At 46.9% G+C, this 20,374-nt stretch overlaps 1 protein-coding gene across 2 annotated transcripts in view; it reads right to left on the bottom strand.

Annotated features, from left to right (window-relative positions):
- Window positions 1-20,374, bottom strand: part of TBC1D9 (TBC1 domain family member 9) — a 67,293-nt gene that overhangs the window by 26,797 nt on the left and 20,122 nt on the right. The window contains exons 2-3 of one of the 2 annotated variants that reach the window (XM_037497877.2): window positions 10,376-10,486; window positions 5,494-5,612 (exon numbers count right to left, since the gene is read on the bottom strand). In XM_037497877.2, the coding sequence (XP_037353774.1) occupies window positions 5,494-5,612; window positions 10,376-10,486 (230 nt within the window). Of the gene's footprint in view, window positions 1-2,914; window positions 3,042-5,493; window positions 5,613-10,375; window positions 10,487-20,374 lie in introns of those variants that run through there. The other variant, XM_054689930.1, reaches the window with a different exon arrangement.

Genomic DNA, 20,374 nt, shown 5'->3' with positions numbered 1-20,374 from the left:
ATGACCAAACAAAATACATCCTGAACAGCCAGGGCTGGAAAAGCAAAGCAGCCACTAACTGCCATTGGCCACAGGTCCACTGCCTTGTGGTCATGAATAACACCAGGGAACACGCAGTCAACTGAACAGAAAAGGGGTGGATACGAGAGCTAAAGTTATATCAGACACACAAATTTTGGTCAGTTGGTCAGTAAATGAATTATTTGCCCAGCAGGTGAGGTCTTACTGCTCCGTCAAATAGTAGCCAGAGGGGCAGCTGATGGTTATCCCGTCTCTCTGCAATTCCCTGCAAACCGGCTCCTACGTACAGTAAGTCTCCCCAGTGTGGGGGTAGGTTCCTGGAAACTGGAACTTTTAAGTGGATCCTTTTTTCTCATCAAGGTTGTAGCAAAACAACGACAAGTGTCAAGGTGTTCCTCAAAGATCAGCCGTCTATCTCACAACAGAAAATGCCCCCTCGGATTCCACCTTGGACTTCAGAACCATCAAGTCGCTCTCACTTCGTTGCCATGCGCTCCGGCCTCAAGGTAGCCCTGGGAAGGCCTGAGCTCTGGACTGTCAGACACCAGGGCTCAGCTCCCCAAGTCTGCCAGCCCTGGACTCTGGGAAATCCCCAGCCCCTGCCACCCGCACCAGGGGTGAAGTCCCCACTGCCTCACACCTGGTGTCCATGCCTTGGGGCTCTTAGGCTTCTAGTGCATCCTGCACGCACCCTACAAATTTATCTTCCTAAAGCTTTTTTCAACTACAAACTTCTTATCAATATCTTGAGTAGTTCCCGACTGCCACCAGGGTAAAATCCAAAATTCTAGACTGCACATTTTTTATTAGCCCAGAGGTCTTTTTATTTTTCTTTTCACACCTGTCATTCCATGAACGCGCAGGGAATGGGGGCTGGCAGCGTGGGCTCCTCTCCTCGGGGTCTCACAGTGAGCTGCTCTGGGGGGCGGGGAGGGAACAGGTGGGCGCTTCAGTGGAACCCGGGACCTTCTCTTTGACTTCCTTTTTTTGGATTATTTTCTTTCACACATTTATGAATCTGTCTTGGCTCTAAGAATGCTTAATATACTCAGTATGAACAGTATGAACTGATTCTCTTGGCTTTTGCTCGTTTGTTTACAACAATGCCAAGTGCGTGCTGGGTAACAGTATGGCCTCTTCCAGCGTTGCCATGGTAACGCTTTCCTGTGGGGTTTTCCTCTTTGAGCAGTGCCCATGCCCTTTATGTGGACAACACTTTTCGTGTGGAATCAATTGCGTGTCTGTGGTCCAAGGCGCACCACCATGTTTTCTAAAACGCCTGCAGGACAATAGCGGGGCCTCTCTCTCCCTGCCTGCTGGTGGTTTTGGCCACTTACTGGAAGATGGTGGTTCCTACTGGAAGATAGCAGACCCCGCTGAAAGACCTGAGCACACTTTGGATCCAACCACCACCACCACCTTTCCCCTCCCTGTACTGTATCCAACCCAAACTCCCACGGGCAGTCCTGCCCCAGCCAGCAGCCCCTTCTAACAGAGACCCCCTCCAGCCCCTCCACAGTCCAGGAACCGCTGCAATAGCTTCCTGACTGCCTCCCATCAAGGGTTTTCCCACGTATTTTGTGCAGCCATTTTCTGGGCGGGATGTGATTACAGCATTCCCATCTTAAAAATGCTCACAGGCTATCAGTGAAATGGGGAAAAGTCCAATCTGTATCTCATGCCATAAAATCCCATCCTCATCTACCCAAATCAAGCTTGAACCAATACTAAACCAAAGTTGAGCATTCCACATCTATGTTCTCTTAAATTATGTGTTGGCTGAAAATATTTTTTATATGATCATCCACCACTAAATATGAGTTCCAAATATAGTGTCTTGAACATTGTTAATCACCAGTATCTAGTACCTACTTGATATCGATAAAAGATAATTAAATGAGTATATGCTGTCTTTCCAAATTAGCAGGCATGCTAAGGGGTCATATCTTATTATTTTTTTATGTCCTCCAGAGTTGCAGGTTTCTAAATCTAAAATTATTGAAGAGTTAGCAACCCTTGGGAAATTAAGTGCCAAGTTGCTGACTCCTGCTCATACAGGAGGGTACAGGGCAGACACTGGGAGGGGAATGCACTCCCCCTAAGGGTATCCAAGATAAGTTTGTCTCCTCTAATTACTTTTGACACTGCTCTGTTGGGAGAACAGAGATGGTGGCTTTCATGGAAGCCAGGGATATGCATTTTGGATGCAGGTTATTTTAGGGGTGAGCAGGCTTTGGTAGGATGCTTATTGGGAAACTTCAAACAGGAGGCAGCATGAGGACACTGCACCTCTGGGGAGGGAGGAAAAGCCAGTTCAGAAGGAAGAGGGATGAGATAAACCTTCCCAGCGGGGGAATGGACCTACAGCCTATGATACATCACAAGCGATCAGGCCATTAGAGAGGGATCAAAAAGTAGACAAGAATGGAAGGAGAAATCAAAGAATCGATAAAAGTCTCTGAACAAGAACCGCTGATAAAGAGCAGCTGGATCCCTCCGCAATCTTTTTTTTTTTTTTTTCCCCCCTCAGCAATCCTAACAGTCAACTCAGCGAGCATGGGGCCTGGGAGTGGGCTGGGCTGGATCTGCTGTTCTCGGCAGCTGGGACAGGGCTTCCTTGCAGTCAGGGTAAGGAGAGCATCGGAAGGGCGTGGCGTGGAACAACTCTGATGTGTTGAGTGAAAAATTAGTCAGTTCAGATTATGCTAAATATCTATTAAGTGCCACATTTCTAGCATGTTCATTTAAAAGAAAATGTTTTTAAATATAAGAGGATTCGTGAAGATGTAGAACTGAGACACACGTCTGGGGTCAATACAACAGACCAGCCCTGCCAACTAAGGTCGGCAGCAAGGGGACTAGTCCTTTGGAGGGCCCCTCCCGACCTCCTCACCTTTGACAGAGGGTCTAGCATGCAGAACTGTTTCTGAGTTGGCTGTGATTTTTGAGCCAGGAGGATAGGATGATGGAACACAGGGTGGAATACCGCCTTCCTGTGGATTCTACAGTATAAAATAGATCCCCCTGGTTCTAGGCAACAGGTCCACTTAACTGAAAAATGACCCTAACCCAAATATGCAGCATGTCTAACAAAAGTTTAAATACAAAAAAGGTAATTCACAAAAACAGGAAAATTAACCGAGCAAACATGAAGACTTTCAACCTCATCATCAATCAAAGATAGAAAACTGAAGGAATGGTACCAGTATTTACTTATTAAATTTGAAAATCCATCTAAACAATTAGAATGCCAAATTTGAGCAATGACGTAATCACACAGAGGTTCTTATATATTGACGATACCTACCAAGGTCCATTAAACATGTGTAAACTGCTTAATTCTCAATAAAGATTTTATAATCCATGTCAAAGGGGAAAAACCTATAGGAAAATTTATATGAACAAAAATGTTCACTGTATTATTTATTGTTTGTACCCCTCTCCTCTCCCTACTAATCTAGAGGCTGATGAAACTTCTAGAAAGGGAATGAAGAATGGTAAGGTTGTTACAGGGCAGCCCCAATACAAAACGGGGTACCTGACTGTGGGTCCTCACCCGTGCGCTTAAAAGGACTTATCAATGCTCTACTGCAGGTGGACACGAAAGGTTAATAAAAGGTTTATTTACAAGGGCAGGGCAAATAAGGAAATGTACAACTCAGGGAGAAAAGTGGGAGATTAAAGTCTTAAATGCTTCCTACCCGATCCGCCCATCTGGAATCCCAAATGGCACTCTGAGAGCTGGCCGCGAGCCAGGAGCTGTGAAGCCAGGAGGTGAGCGAGAGAGCGAGCCCCACAAGGCCCACGTGTCTGGTTTTATACCCAACCTGGCTGCTTAACTCCAACCTCAGGTCCCAGCCACCTTCCCTTTGGTGGTGACGGGATTTGTCTTTCCCAATGCCCTGATGGCTTTGGTCTGGCGTGGGGGTGGGGTTCACAAAGCCTGCATGGAATTAGCTCAGGACATGGTTTCCCCCTAACAAGATCAATTACGGAATAATATTCGGTTATTAAAATAACTAAAAATTATGTAACAATATAGCTCATATTCATCGAGGGAAAAAGACATGATATTATGTGTACGGTGGGGCTACAATATGATAAAATGCATATTAGAAATTAGGGAAAAAGCAAAATGTTACCTATAGTGCTTGGATTATGCTTGCCTCCTGTTAATTATTACCTTTATTATTATTATTATTATTATTTTAATTATATATATTTTTTACATCATTTATCATTTTTGCACAGTGTATGCATTTTCATCTTGGTTATAGTCCCCATACAATTCCCACCCCCCCCCTTGTTTCGATCCTACTCCCTCCTCTTGCCCTCCCATCCCCACCCTGTAGTGTATCTTTGGGTCTCTAGTTTATAGTTGTTTGTTGATTTTGATTTTTTTAACCTAAATAAGGAACCAGGAAAAAGACTAATTATTACATTTTTAATTTATAAAAGATAATTAGATTTCAAAACAAATATGTTTGTTGGTTCCCTTTAAAAATCTGTGAATTTTTAAACCATTCATTTGCACGTGAATGACATTCTTTCACACACAATTGCAATTCTTTCCTCATAATTGGTTTCAGGGGATTAAATCTGACATTTTTGGTGTAAGGAAATGAGAAGAATGGCTACTTGATATAATTGGTCCTTGTTCTATTTTCTGTTTCTTTTTTTCCTCCCACCTATTGTCACTTCCAAACTTCACTTCCTTCCTGTAATTCTCTGCGCCCACTTCCCAAAAATATCATTTGAGGCAAGACAGGAGAAGGCAGCTGAGCCCTCATAGTGGTTCTGCTAGGAGGAGGCTTCATGTCTGCCTCCCCTTCCAGATGGGCCTGGTTTTATAGGATGCCAGGGCGCTGAGTGTGGAGCCTAGGCGAATTCCTTGCTCTGTCTTTATAATTCTTCAGTAAATCTAAAAGTTATTTCAAAAAAGTTTTTATCTAAAATAAAAACACAACTATTTAAGTAAAAAACCACAACAACATGGAGTGTTGTCCTGGAAGTATTAAGTAAAAAAGCAAATACACAGCAGCATCTACATGGGTGCCTGAAGTGTGAGAAATGAAGAGAAGTACACCTATTTGTTATTTTCAGTTCTTCTGTAAAATTTAAATTACAAGCAAACCTCAGAGATATTGTGGGTTTGGTTCTAGATGTCACAATAAAGTGAGTAGAGCAATAAAGAGAATCACAAGAATTATTTTGTTTTCCAGTGCATATAGAAGTTACGTTCACACTCTAGCTTATTATATATGCAAGAGTACCATGTCTTAAACAATGTATATACCTTGACTTAAAAATTCATTATTGCTAGGAAATGCTAACCATCACCTGCACCTTGGCAAGCTATCTTTTTGGCAGAGGGTCTTATAAAAAAAAAAAATGCACTCTTTATGAAGTGCAATACAGTGAGGTACGCCTGCATTTGAAAGTAAAATGTTTTTAAAAACAAAGCACCCAAACCTGTATTTTTCCTCTCACAAATGTGGTGATATCGTTTTCATTTTCAAAGATAGAGAGCGTCTGCAGTAGATTCTGCTCAAGCCATTCCCAGTGTTCGGTGATTTCTTTTCTGGAACCACCTGTATGAAAGCGAACACAATAGTAGTAAATGTCAGCCTTTAAAAGATATTTTTAAAAAACAGGCTTGCGTCATTAATATTCAATGCCTTTAAAGGAGCTATGGCTCCATCCAGCTCTGCCTTTAATATTTTCTCTTCCCCAGAGGACACATATGCAAGGACCTAGAGCCCAAGAGTGAGCGTCGTGTTAGGCTGGCGTCTGCTCAGGGGGGTCCAGAAACTCATAGGATGCTTTTCAGCGGGAAGGCAGCAAGTCTTCTCATCCACTCTTCTGTGCAGCACCTTCCCGGCACAGCGGGAGGCGCCTGGGTAGGGTGCTGGGTCACAGTTGTTAAGTTGCAACAGTAAGAGAGTTGTGGCCACAGAGCTGCTGTAACTGCCTCCCATAATGGGCAAGAAATCAGCCTCCCTCGCTTCAATTATGAATGAGACATGAAATGGGCTATCACTGGGGAACAGGGCCCGATGCTCCCCAGTACGGCTGCCCCCCTGTAATGGGCTGAGCTCATCCCTAGGCCTCCAAGTCCTACATTTGGTTAGCATAAGCCAAGTAAGCTACTTCGCCTGGCACCTCGCCGGGCCACCTTGGATTTAAGCAGCTCTCTCCCTGCGGCAGAGTTGAGTGGCGCCACTCCGCCCAAGCCACACGTGACGGGGGCATCAGGATGTGGTAGGAAAATATTAAATTCTCTTCCCCGTTTTCTTGGACTGGGATCTTGCAGAATAAAGTTTTGTTGTTGTTTTTCCAATATAAGTCACCTGTGCATCATATATATATTGTACATCACACACCCACACAGGAGGTAATACACTCATTCCAGAATTAAAGAATGACTTTGTGGTTGCACTGCTTCACCCTCGGTGGCTAGAACTCGTGGCAGAACCACACATGTGAGACAACCACAGAAGGTGGCGGCTTCACCTCAGGAACCAATGAAAAGAAAAAGACATTATCTCCCAACTGACGTTCTCAGTGCCGAGGACATGCGAAAAATGAATTTCTTCAAACCAGTCTGGGGTAGATGGACGATAATAAAAATAAGCACATGGAGATTATGTTTCATCAGGTAATTCTCGCCGTTCCCCACGCCTCCTCCTGTATGGTTCGGATTGCCCTGGTCCAGGTGATTATTCTGTGGGGAGTTGGTCAGACCAGCTTCCGAGGACCCCTCCTGCGGTCTTCCCGTGACTCCAGAGTAAGGCAAACCCCGTGCCTAGGCTTCACCACGAAGGCCACCTCTCCCCTGCAGACAGCGGGCTCCTGACGACACGGTCAGGTGCTCCGCGAATCTGACTTGCATGTGCCGAGGACTCCCAGGACTTGGACAGACAGTCTTGCCATCCCGTGGGCTCCCCAGGGCGATGACTTCAACCCACCCAACATTCTGCCAAAGCTGCTCTTCCAACCACGATGTATGATATTCAAGTAAATTAAAAAGCTTTCAACATACTGTCCCACCAAATACCAACTGTGTAGTTTATGGGGGGAAAAAAGCACTAAAATTACAAAATGAAAGGTCAGCACATCAAAGGAATCTTTTTAAGGTAGCAGCTTCCGCTCTTAAAGTCTTCTCATGAAAGGGAGCCAGCAATTTGGGTTTTAAGTGGGGAAATCGATCAGAGAGAATAACTAATGGGTGAATGAGACTTTCACGTGGTTGTCACTTCCGTGGAGTCTTCTAGGAGGAGATTCTGGAGCTGTCTCTATGGGTAATCAATATACACAAAAGCTAAAACCATTCTGGTTTCTTATAACAAGATCCTGAAGCCATGAGAGGCTTTACTTACAGGGGAAATGAAAGCACGGGCCTTGTGGTATAAATGGTGCCAGCACCAGTGCTGCCCAGTGTTCTATAGGCTTGGATGGGCAAGGAATTCGGGAATGATCCAGCTCGTCACTCTGGTCCCCTTCCCACTTGAGCATTCAGAGGAACACTGCTTCATAGAAGGGCAAAGCCCCAGAAACAGCCCGGGTTGTATCAGGCAGTGGGGAGAAGGCTGGGAACGCAGAACAGAAATGCCTGATACAGCCCATGTTTTCCCAGGAAGCTGTTTGGGTCTCAAGCAGAACAACTTTAAGGGGCCACAACTGCACTGTTAGAATTCCACAGACTATCAAATCCTCAAGGGAGTGTTGCTGGGCACCAGAGTTTTCCAGCAGTCTGTTTCCTCACCATGCAACTTCCCTGCTCTGCAGCAGGCGGGCCAAGATTCCTGGATTGAATTGGGTCCCTGCAATTGAATGGCACTGGGGGTCTTGTTCACGCTCTCTGTACGTGGGTATTTACTTGTGTTCTCAAGAGCAGACTGGATCTGTTGTCTGTCTCGTAGCACACTTCCTACGCGGCAGAGATCAATTTAAAAACTTAATAAAGTCAACTGAAAGAGCTCCCAGTGGCCAAAGCTGGAGTGATTTGAGTAACAAAACAAATAAATTTGTACTGGGCTCCCCTAATGTGTAAGATAAATATTCATGATTTCATAGTGATATAAGCAATTGAAAACATTCAAACTCCCCACTCCTTAAATGTGGGCTGTGCGGTGACTTCCTTCCAAAGACGTCAAGGGTAGACAGAGGAAGAAAAACAGAACGTGATGATGGAGACACTTGACGTCACAACCAAAAGGATGGTCATGGCCATCGTCAGCCATAAATGGGGCTGACAGTGTGCACCCTGGCTTGGTGGGAGGGGGGTGAAAACAACACTTAGCTCTGTCGTGAAAATCATCACCCGAGCATATCATGAGAAAACACAGAACCAATTCCAACAGAGGGCTGTTTGGACCCGAACCTACCCCCATCGGGACCAACAAGAACAAGGCAAGTCTGAGAAAGTTCCACAGCTTGGAGTCTGGGAGCCAGATGCCAAAGGGCTCTGGTTCTTGTCTCGGGAGGAAAGGATTCAAGATCGAGACCAGAGTTAGGTGGAAAAGCATTAAGTTTACTGACAGCAAAGAAAGACAAGAAAGGTCTCTGAGCAGGGGGCCCTGAGTGGGTAACTGCTGAGGGGACAAGAAGCAGACGTTTATGGGGGCACAGTGGCCAGGAGTGGGGATTCTACTGTCTCCCTGGGTCTTGGCGTTGTGTCTCTGGCTGACTGGTGGGGCCTGTGGGGTCTCCTAGGTTACAGAGGCCTGATGAGTCTCCCAGGTTATCTGGCCAAAGCTCTGGTCCTTTGCTTTGGCACTGTGGTGGTGTTCTGACCATTCCACCTTTCACTGGGTTGGGGGCACCCTGACTCCAACCCCTTGTTCCTCATTTAGTTTGATAAATGGGCTTGGGAGACCCTAATCCTAACTGAATGCTCCTATTTCCAAACTTCCTCACTCATGAGGAGCCGGTTAGAACGACTAAATATAGTACAGATTTACAACACAGAGCAGGTTGTGGGGCAGAAAACAGGACATGAGGCAAAAATTAAGGAAATCTAAATAAACCATGGACTTTATTTATAATGGCGTTTCAATTAATGAAACAAATCTTCTGTAGCAAGATGTTAATAATACATGTGTAGAAGCCTATGGGAGCTCTCGGAACTATCTGTTTAGCTTTCCTGTGAATCTAAAACTTTTCCAAAATATAAAGACTATTAATTAAAAAAAAAGGCATGTGAAAACAGAAATGAAATTGTTTTAAAGGTGTTCAGTGCCCGCGTGGCACCAGCCTGGTAACCATAATTGCCCGTTTGTCTTGCTCTCCTCCTGTTTACCTTTTCTTGCAGACAAAACCAGAAAACCAGGCAAACGGGCGGATGGAGGCAGCAGCCAAGGGAAGAGCCACAGACTCATCATGGCAAAAGGCAGCCCAGCAGCGCCAGAACCAGCCAGGACCACACTCGGAAGGGCAAGGGGCGTGGATCTCCTGCCTCCTTTGCCTGAACTGCTGATGCAGCCCCTTTGGCCATGCCCATCCTACCCGCCCCCCATCGGAGCCCCTATGCTCCCCAGTCTGGGGAGATGGCCCTGGTGACAGCGGTGGGTGTGTCCTAAGTCCACCGACTCCTGATGAAACCTGATCTCCTTCCACCATCTCTCACCAGGTTTATGGGTGGTGAGCAGCCCGGCCCCAAAAACTCCTGTAACACTTGGGGTCCAGTGTGGGGCTGATGCACTCCAAGCAATGAAGCCCGCTCTGTGGGCTTAGCCCCCTAAGGTTAACTGAAAGCCACCTACAAACAGATAGCTACAAAATCTTGGCCACTCTGGACGAGACACTCTTGTGAGCCAGCCAACAACAGCAGCTCCTCCCCGCCAGCACGAGCCCAGCGCGTTACTCAGACCGTCCCCAGGAGGGAACACGAAGGTCCTGTTCAGCAGAAAGCCCCGGGCTAGGATATCCAGAGACTTCTTAGAACACCCCCGTTCTCCACTGCTCCTCTCATCCCAGCTGGCCCAGGACTTAGGCTGGGGCTGTGGGGCTCATTCTAGCCAGTGGATTGTGATGGATGTGAGGGGTGACCCTTTGGGGCCCAGGAAGTTCAACACAGGTGTGCCTCCACTTCCCACGTCCCCCTCCCCCCAGAGGCTGACTTGGCGACTCTGAGCTCAGGAGCACGTCGCTCCAGGTGAAGGGGCCACAGGACCCCAGTGAGAAAGGAGCCTTCATTGCGCTAAGCATTGAGGTTTGGGGTCCATCTGTCAAGCTGGCTGTGGTTACCCTAAAATACCAAGTGACTGTGCCCTACAAAACGGTCCTTTTCTTTCTGGCAGGAACTTGTTAGTCCTAACATTTCTCCAAGTTTCCAGATGCCAGGAACACTCACCGCAGGCGATGGTCCAGTAGACCAAGGAGTCCGGGGTCTGGTACAGGATCCGGTAAGGGGCCACCCGGGCGCTGGAGTCCAACACGACGTCAAGGGTCCCCACCAGGAGCCCTGAGGACAGAGAGGGTGCAGGCGGGTAAGTCCCCTCCGCGCTTGCCCAGATGCCCAGAAGCTGCGCGAATACGCCCCTCCTGTTGGGTCCCCTTCCCACAGCCGCTCCCAACAGGCCCTCTCCCACCGCACACACTCGACAGAACCTTCGTCTTAGACATGATGATGGATGCTGCTTGCTCGAAACACCACCAAGAGCCATGGCACAATCTGAGTGATAGATTGTGGGTTTCAAAAATAAAGGAAATTCAGGCCTCCCTGGTGGTGCAAGGGGTTAGGCTGCAGCACTATGACGCTATCCCCAGCTGCTGCAGAACGAGTTCGATCCCTGACTAGGGAGCTACCCCCACGGCACAGCAGACCTCTCCTGTCTCGCCCGCTGCTCCCCTCAGCAGTGTATTTCAGTAGATCTGCCTGATTTGCTCCCCACTCTGTCTCTGGTGAACCCTCTCACTCCCTGCACTTCTGGCCTGTACCCCAGTTCCTGTATGCATAAATAAATAAATCTTTAAAAAAAATAAAGGAAATTTAGCAAAACTTCTAATTCCATCCCTGGATACAGTGCTATTTCTAAATGCCTATTTCAAATTAAAATAAATAAGGAATTTAGGACGTCTACACTGGAGTCTCCATTATACACTGGGTGTGTTATTTTCTCCACTTTTCCATGTAAGAAAGTCAGCCTTAACCTGAATAACCGGACAGTGGCCTAAGGCATTGTTAGCCTGTCATGTTCGATGCTGTGTTTAGAACACAGGCTGTGAAAAAGCCCTGTCCACGTTGACAGCAGGGCCCTCTGCCTCTTGTCACACCAATCGTTATAACCAGAGGTAACTGGAGCCTGGTCTACACTCTGCAGAGATGCAGTAATCGGGCTGGGGGTCTCTGGGCAGGGAACTTCAAGGGCCTGACCAGGCCCCGGGGAAAAGTATTCCCTTCACCCAAGTCCAGGTGAGGCCGAACAGTCCACAAATGAATTTGGCAATTTATTCTTGGGAGGTAAGATGACCACATGAATATTAACACTCGGAACCCTATTCAAATGAAGTCGGGAAGCTAGAAGGGGTGTCCATTCTTGGGGGATGGACGTGGGGGGAATCAGCAAACTACAGGACCCGACATACCTTATCTCATGTGGCATGTGAGGTTTCCCCTTTGAGTGGAATGAAGAGGTGCTTTTGTTAGCCTTGGATTTGGGGATGTATTGGTATGTGGGTCTTGCCACGAACACTCTCCCATCTGCCCTCCTTTCTGTTGTTCCTGAACAGAACTGTTTTGTTGCTGGAATAACTGATGGCTTTTTGTTTGAGGTCACACCCACGATACCCAGCTCGCCAGGAGGCAGTGTCTTCCCCTTCCGCAGTGCAGGCCCCTATAGCCCCTTCACCCAAGCCCCCTCCAGCTGTGCCTCCTTCATCCACCCGAGCTGGGGCTGAACACCCGACAGTCCTACACTAACTCACGTGCATCTTGAGGGCCGAACCACATCGCTCACTTGGCAGAATGAGTGCAAAAGCTCCCTATTAAGTAAATGCCCCCTAGTTAGTCCAAATCAGAAGGGCAGCCAACAGCAGGGTTTGGACTCAGAAACACCCATCCGAAGCTCTGCTTAGTTGGATCATTTTGGGGAAAGAAAAGCACTTTCCAAAGCCTTGTCTTTTCTCAGTTGTACAAGGGAAACAATGATCTGAACAGGTTGTTTAGAAGACTGAATGTGGTAGGGTTTTTCAGGCAAGAGACTGGTTGGAATGAGGGCTTAGGCCTGCGAGAGCTCCTTTTTCCATTTTACTTAGATGGAAAGTTTCGGAAGAGTGGCTCTGGGAAGAACAGACGGTGGTTGAGGTTGGGACAGGGAAATGACAGGGACTGGCTCTGCTGACGTCAACAACCCCCTGGCAAGCTCGGGGTCCGCTGCAGACTTTTTGTGACATTTTCTGGAATGTGAACCACAAGTCCTAAGCTGTCACTGCTGGCCGCTCGAGGTGTGTTGTCACGGAATCACGTCCTGAGGTCTGGATCTGACCAGCTCTGCATGATACCTTGGACAGTCCCTTCCTTCTACACCTGGGTTCCCGGGAAAGCGGGGAGCAGTCACCTTTCTCACCAGTTCTGCGTCTCAGGCCATTTCATGTCTCGTTGCTTTGATTGCCCCAGTTGTAAAGTGATGGGTAAAGCACTGCCTTCCTGAACTAGAGAGATCAATCTAGAAGCCTAAGGGAGGTCAGGAATCCACTCAGCTTCACTCCAAACCACAGCGGACATCAGTGGCCCTGCGCACATCAGGAAAAGCACACTTTCATCAAAGTGGCAATGAATTCATTTCTTTGCTCGGGCCTGTGTGCAACACATTAAAAGTAAAATCCTCAGAGTCTGCACAGCTTTCTAAGGGGTGAATTTGCAACCAACACTGTGCAGGTGCTTTTTAGTTGTCTGTGCTGTGCCTTGGGTTTACTGCACAGACCCCTAATTATGCTCCGATCCTCAGCAGATGGATGAAGCAAAATAGCGTGCGTCCACAGTGACTTTCCTTCCCCGTCAACGAGAAACACAAACGCACGGCTCACAACTGAATGTCCTCTCTGAATCGAAACAAGAAATAAAATGCCCCAGTGCTGGAGGCGTCACAGAGGCTGGCTCTAAGGCACATGGACTTTGAGGTACCAGCGCTGCAGCCAAAGGGTGGCCACGTGCTTTATTGGGCATTGCGGCAAATAGCTCCTTCCCAGGGCACGTGGCACCCCAGGCAAGGCTGTTGGGTCCTGTTCACTGCCGGTTCTGCTCCCAGACCCAGCCTCCCTTAGCCTCAGTTTCCCCAACCTCAACATCTCAATTGACTTCTGTATTGTAATGTCCTGTCACCCATGGTTTCACTTTCCAAGGTTGCAGCTACCCGCATCCACCACAGTCCAAAAATACCATGTACAGTAAGATACTGAAGGAGGCCACAGCCACATAACTTTCATTATGTATATAGTTATAATTGTGCTATTTAATTATTAGTTACTAATAATCCCTTGCTATGTGTAACTTAGAAATGAAACTATTACAGGTATATATGTATTGTAAAAACATACAATCTGGGGCGTCCTGAATGTATCCCCGCTTGTGCCAGGCCCCCATGGAGGCAAGTCTGGTTGATCCTGACTCCGGGGCTTGTCCTCTGCCGGGAGCTCTAAGCCCTCAATGCCTTTGCTGAAGGGACAGATAGGTATTTTTTTAAAAACCTAAGGGGCCTCCCTGGTGGCACAAGGGGTTACAACACAACCTATGAAGCTGTCCACAGCCTCTGTAGCATGAGTTTGATCCCTGGTCAGGGTGCAGCCCACATGGCACAGCAGACCTCGCCTGACTCGCCTGCTGCTCCCCTCAGCAGTGTATTTCAGTCAGTCTGCCTGTTTTGCTCCCCACTCTGTCTCTGGTGAATCCTCTCACCCCCTGCACCTCTGGCCTGTACCCCAGTTCTTGTATGCATAAATAAATAAATCTTTTTTTTTAATATTTTATTTATTTGTATATAAGAACAGGGGTACAGGCCAGATGCGTGGGAGGGTGAGAGGATTCACCAGAGACAGAGTGGGGAGCAGAACAGGCAGACGACCGAAAACACTGCTGAGGGGAGCAGCGGGCGAGACAGGAGATGTCTGCCGTGCCATGTGGGATTCTTGCAGGCTGGCCAGGATTGAACCTGCACTGCAGAGGCTGCGGACAGCTTCACAGTGCGGCGCTCAACCGCCTGCGCCACTAGGGAGGCCCAAATAAATAAATTTTAAAAAAACCCCAATCTAACAGCTAGGCTGTCACCGAACTGCCTAAATGCTACTGAGACAAGGGGTCAAGACTTGAGGAAAGGAGATACTTGGCTCCCGCAGCCCTGTCCCCACAGAACACCAGCAGACAACACTCGGTCTGGAGCAACAAAAATGAAAAAGAAAGAGCAACAATCAGGATTTTCTTAGAAGTCTTATTACTCATCCTCTGAAAAAGCTGTCAAAACACTGAACCTTCCCTTGTTCCCCACACAAATGCTGTTTTAGCAGCTGTTCTAGTCAAGCTATTTCGGGGGTTAAACAATCTTTGATCTCCTGAGATAAAGAAATCAAATTTTGGTCCTTGAAATAACTCTTGTCTCCATCTACCTGTGAGTCTGGAGGCATCTTGTAATAGAAAAGTGTGGTTTTCAGGGAAACGCAGAAAACATTCTGCAAAACTGGTACACGCAGGCTCTGCACGTGGGGTGGGCACCAAAGGGGTGGGGCCCCCGGAGGATTGTGTCCACTGAGGAGAGTGCTGGACACATAGGAACAAGCCTGTCACGACACTCAACCCACCCCGATGGCCTGGGGTAATTCAGCACCTCAATGCACAAAGCTAGACGTCAAGCAGCCTCCCCGATACCCAGATTCCAGGGGCCCTGCACCCCTCAGGAGGGGGCTGGCCTCTACAGAGACCAGGCCAGAGCGGCCAGCAGAGGGAACTCACCCTGTCCTGATAGGGGAAGGGTGACCCTCCACTCAGAGAGTGCGGTGTGTGGTAAGATCATTGTTTAACGAACCACAGGCCTCCCTCCTGTATGTCACTTTATTGTGCTCTTTACAAAAAACAAATTGAAATTCAGCGGCAGCCCTGGCTGGAGCAGGTCTGTCGACATCATTTTTCCAACAGCACCTGCTCCCATGGGTGCCCCCGTCACATTTGGCTGAGGTAGGCCCAGTGGTCACTTAGACCTCGCGCTACTGCACACCTCACAGACGGCAGTGCAGTGCGGTACAAGCGTGACTTCCAGACGCACCGGGAAACCAAAAGTTCACGTGACTGTCTTTCTTGAGATACCCGCTCATGGCAGGGGTCTGGAACTGAGCCCCAATCTCTCAGAGACGTTCGTGTATTTCAAAACCACAGAAGGTTCTGGAGATTACAGAAGGCACATAATCACAGCTCTGACTTTAACATTTGCCCTTATCTGCTTAGAGCTGGTTTTTTTTAAAAGACAGGAAATGTAACACCCACAGCCAAGGTCCCCTTGGAGCCGCCATCCTAGTTCTCATTTTCTAGTCACTATTCCCAACCGTTTTGTAATTTTCCATCCAAGAACTTACACTTTTATCAACTGCCTATATGTCCGTGAATACAGACTTAGTGCTGATGTGTATTTTAAAATTTATATGAATGATAAATAAATTTTTTTTTTCACCCAGTCATATGTTTGTAAATTTTATTCAGGTTATATTTGTAAAGCTAGTTCATTTACTTTCAATATCGTGTAATATTCTATTGCATGAATATACCAGAACTTTCTATTGTCCTAAGAAAGCACATTTGGGCTTATTTCTAATTTTTTCTTTCTTCTGGCCCTGAGATCATTTTCTTTGCACAGGGATCCTTAAGCAGGTGAGCTTATCACTCGAGGTGGAACTGCTGGATCCCTGGCTAAGTGCATCTTAAAACATCATTAGATATTATAAAATGGATTTCCAAATGGATTCGACGTTTTACACTCTTACCAGGAAAGTGAGAGAATATCTATTTCTCCATAATATCATCAACACTTGGTATTACATATATATTTTTTGCCAACCTCAAGGATGTGAAATGGTATCGATTTGATGTAAAAATTTGCATTTCTCTGATGATTAGGGAGCCTGGGTAGCTGTCGTGTAAACCCTCAAGGGGGGGCTTTCCCTCAGTCGTGCAAGTGCCTGCCTGAAGCTTTGCTACAGAGACAGCCACTTCCAAGAGGGCTCAGCACCAGGCGCACCACCCACCCCACCCCAGATTGCGGCTGGTCTCCATAACTGATCCTTTGGTGTCACTTGTGGGTATGTTTTCTTTTTCTTTCTTCCTCTCCCCCAGATTTAAGTCCCAACTCTTATTTTTTAATTCAATAAATTACTCTTTATTTTTAATTCAATAAAGAGCGAGCCCTGAAACCCTTGGCTCCCCGCCCCTCCCTCCTTGTGACCGTAATGTAAGGCCACTGTGTAGTTTTTTTCTGCGTCATATAAACAGTAAATCTCCATTTCTTCAAAGCATCTGGTAGTTACAGCTGAGGGCAACTTGCAGTCAAAACAAGCCAAGGCGGTGCAGCCACACATCGGTTACTGATAGGCTGAGACCAGTGCCAAACTGATCTTTTCCTGTTTGCCCGCCAGCCCAGCTTCCTGGTCTGTGAGCTGTCTGCCTTCCCCGCTGTGTGACATTTGCTGAGAGTTCTAGGTCAGAAATAATCTGAGTTTACCATTGAGAGGCTCCCACTAACACACACACTCTGGGTTTTGATTGAGTTCAGCAAATCTACACCGACAGGTCTACAGTCAGGGAAGCAGTGCACTTGCGTTTACCTTGCGTGTTTACAGAGACAAGCTTGGGTCAGGGCCCACACCTTTGCCAGGAGTCCAAGTCTGCTCTGCTATCGCCCCGTGATGACAATGGACTGGATTTATTAAACATTTCAGACACCTGAGCAAATCAGTCCCTCGAGCAGGGAAGGCCTGGGTGCAGTAAGAGGAGGTGTCTGCTCTGGTGACAGTCACCGCTGCGGCCGTCTGTGCAGCTGGATGGTGCATGGTGCAAGGCGCAAGAGACGTCTACAAACCTGCAATCTCAAGGCCAAGGTCTGCCTTGAGAGACAGGCTGGAGAGGCCATTTTGGTGCTGGTGGGAGCAGCTCATTGCTGTGAAGTCCACCTGTTTCTAAGAGTTAAGCCTCCCTCAGGGCTTTTGTGGATCAGCCTATGACACCCCAGGACCTGTCAGGTGGGCTGCGTTTGCAAGAGCAACCACCTGCCCCAGATACCTACCAACCCTTCCGATTTGCATCACCCCTTCCACAATAAAATAATAGGAAATAGGAAAAACTCTGAACTTAAACTTACAATAAGATAATAGCTAGGATCTCTAAATGCGTTACAGCATATCATATGATGACACTTAGATGTTTAAGATCATGTCCTCATATAATGGAGCCAAATGTATCTAGTATGTTACAAGGGGAAAAATGCACAAAACTGTAGTTTTTGTTCTATATGATTCTAATCTGTCAAAATACAAGTGTAATGTTACCTATATTATAAAATAGATGCATTATTATAAATCGTGTATTATTTTTTAAGATTATAAAAATTACCATGTAGTTGGACAAACTGATAATATTTTTTTCCTGTGTTTTCAAAACTTTCTTAAATGCACATTCAGTACTTTCATAAAAAAACTTCCCCTCAATTACTTCCACCCTTCTACTTCGGATTTTATTCAAAGACCATGAGGTCAGGTAAGTAGAAGGTTACTGTGTTTATAGTAAGGCTGCTACTTCATTTCTGTAACCATGGGTTAGTAATCTTGTTGCTAGGATACAGCAAGCCAGCTAGGGGTTTGTATCTAAAGAGTGGCATTCTCAAAGATGCACTTTACTGGAGAACCGCCTGGGATCTGCCTTCTAGAATTTGTTTTTGAAGTTCACCTTTCCCCTCTAATATATGAAGAGCATCAGTGCTACACGTTCTCACATAGTCACGCACGCAGCACATACTGCTTAATCCTCTCGTAAAGACCGGGTGTTGAGTAACTGGCTTATCTTAAGCCTGCAAGTTTATAGTCTCAAGACAAAAATTATAAAAATTAAATGAACGAAATTGCTTTCACCTTCCTTCATCACTATTTATTAAATAGGTAAGTGCCCCTGGTGTTGCCTTGGGCTGTAGGCAAAAAAGGGGTTATAGGTGCTAATAATACCTACCTTGGAAATGCTGGGGAGGTTGTGCTTTCAACTGTAATAAAGGGGGCCTCTGGGAAGGACAGTGGTGGTGGAGACATCCCAGAGGGAGGGAGTCAGAGGCTCCTGACTAATAGATCTGATTTTGTAAGTAATTTTTATATTGTTCTAAATTTTAATATTGTTCTAAAACTCTGTAGTAACCACGATTGCCCATAATGTGCATGTATTATAATAAAGCAACAATAAATGAGTTAGTAAAGGAATAACAAGACAGGATAATGACAATCCTGCTATAAGAGTTTATCAAAGATGAAACTGTGGAATCAGCAGACCCCCTCTCTCGGTGACAGACTCCGAGTTAAAGAGGAGCAGGCCAACCGTCCCTCTCAAGGGCGAGGGAGCTGAGAGAGGCTAAAGCAAAGCCACAGAGCTGCAGCACGAAAGGGGGTGAAGGGCTCTCTGAAGCGGGAGGGAGCAAGCGGCCAGATCACACTCAAGCAGGAACACCAGCGCTTTGCGTGTGTGGGGGGGGGAGGGGGGCGTCGTGACACACACCTGCTGAGGCTTGAACCTGCACACCTAGAACACACCCAGAGCTGTAACCAGTGCTATACCTCAAACGTAATTTAAAAAATGAAGACATGAAGCCGAGGCTGAGGAAGCCAGTCATCAGCAAGGAGAGATGAGGGAGCAGAAAGGTCAAGGGCAGATAAGGGGACCGCGGCCCTGGAAGCTGACGGGGGCTGAGCTCTTCCGCCGTTGGCCTTACCTCCGTCAGCTCCCGGGCCTGGTTCCAGGTGGCCTGTACCCTAGCCAGGAAGCCCAGGTTCTCCGGGTAACTGAGTCTCCGTGTTCCCAGCATCCACACGTGCTCAGCTAAGACCCTAGCTCACCTCTTGGCTCCCTCTAAGATGGCTTCTGAGTGAACATTCCTTCCATGCTACAGCAAGACAAGTGTTACATAACAAAGAACCAGGGCATTAGCAGCAATTTAATAACATGCTTTCCAGCCTTGCATCCAAATATTCCCAAACAGATAAAAATAGTGGCTATAGAGCTGCAATTAAGACAATCCTGCTATTTACAGGCAAGAGACACTGCAGCAGCAGGCAGGTTACACGGAGCCCTGACTTGGGGGCACCCGTGGCCCTCTCCAGGAGGATTCCACCCCAGCTTAGCCTGGAGTCCCTGGCGAAGACTTTGCAGAGGTGTGTCGGTTTGTGATGGGTCAAGTAAGCGCCATCTTCACCTAAGTCCACATAAAGCTTTCGAGAGAAAACTGAGCTGGGAGGGCCTGAAGACAAAGAGAACTCCCAGAAGTTGGGGACCAAATGGGAGGCTGCAAAGCCAAGCACTGCCAAGTTCTGGCCAGGTGTCCACGCTCGTGAGTGGCCTGCAACGTGGATGAGTCCTCTAGATACACGACACCCAACTGACGTTTCCTAAGAGCGAGTTCAGGTGGGATTTAGCAATAGCTTGTAAACTATTCTGAAAACTCCAGATAAAAGATGGAAAGAGTCTCATCAGCATAACAACAATGTTCGGAGGCACATTTCTTTGCACAGTGATTGAAAGTTGTTTCCAAAACCATTTCCCCGCTATAAATAATGTCCTGACCCAACAGACCCAGCATCGCCATCAACAGCCACGCTGGCAAGTCCCGGAGCTTGTCTTCAATTAGAGGCTGATGAACAAGAATGAAAGGTGGGGGAAATTATTTTTTAAATTACTGTTTAGTGAATGGGGAAATTAAATTAATGACGGTCTTGATAGGTTTCTTTCATCCTCAATCCTTAATCTCTGAGCAAAAATGACGTGCACACATGCACGCACATGCAGACACAGGTGCACGCAGATCACACGTGAAAATATATGTGTGCAGACAATGTGCAACACGCACACTCATCTGAACTGAGGTGAGAGTTGTGAGGACTCTAAAAACCCCTCAAATTTTGCTTTCTACCTTTGGATTTTATGAAACAATGATGCAGTGAGAACAGGGTTACAGCAAAATATTTTAAATTTTTGTCAAAAGATCGTCAAAAGCAAGAATTCCTTTCACGCCAATGTTTCTCAGCCACGTACTCGGAAAAAACAGAAGTTTCGCTCTCTCCCTCAGATTCTGTTCTGCCACCCGAAACACCACGATTCCAGAGAATCAGCATATGTTCCCTGAAC

The sequence above is a fragment of the Talpa occidentalis genome, unplaced genomic scaffold (genome assembly GCF_014898055.3).
Source record: "Talpa occidentalis isolate TD23 unplaced genomic scaffold, MPIMG_talOcc4v2.1 talOcc4.8, whole genome shotgun sequence".
NCBI classification, from domain to species: Eukaryota; Metazoa; Chordata; class Mammalia; order Eulipotyphla; family Talpidae; genus Talpa; species Talpa occidentalis.
Note: the sequence above shows the minus strand (reverse complement) of the source record. Positions and strands in the feature narration are given on the sequence as shown.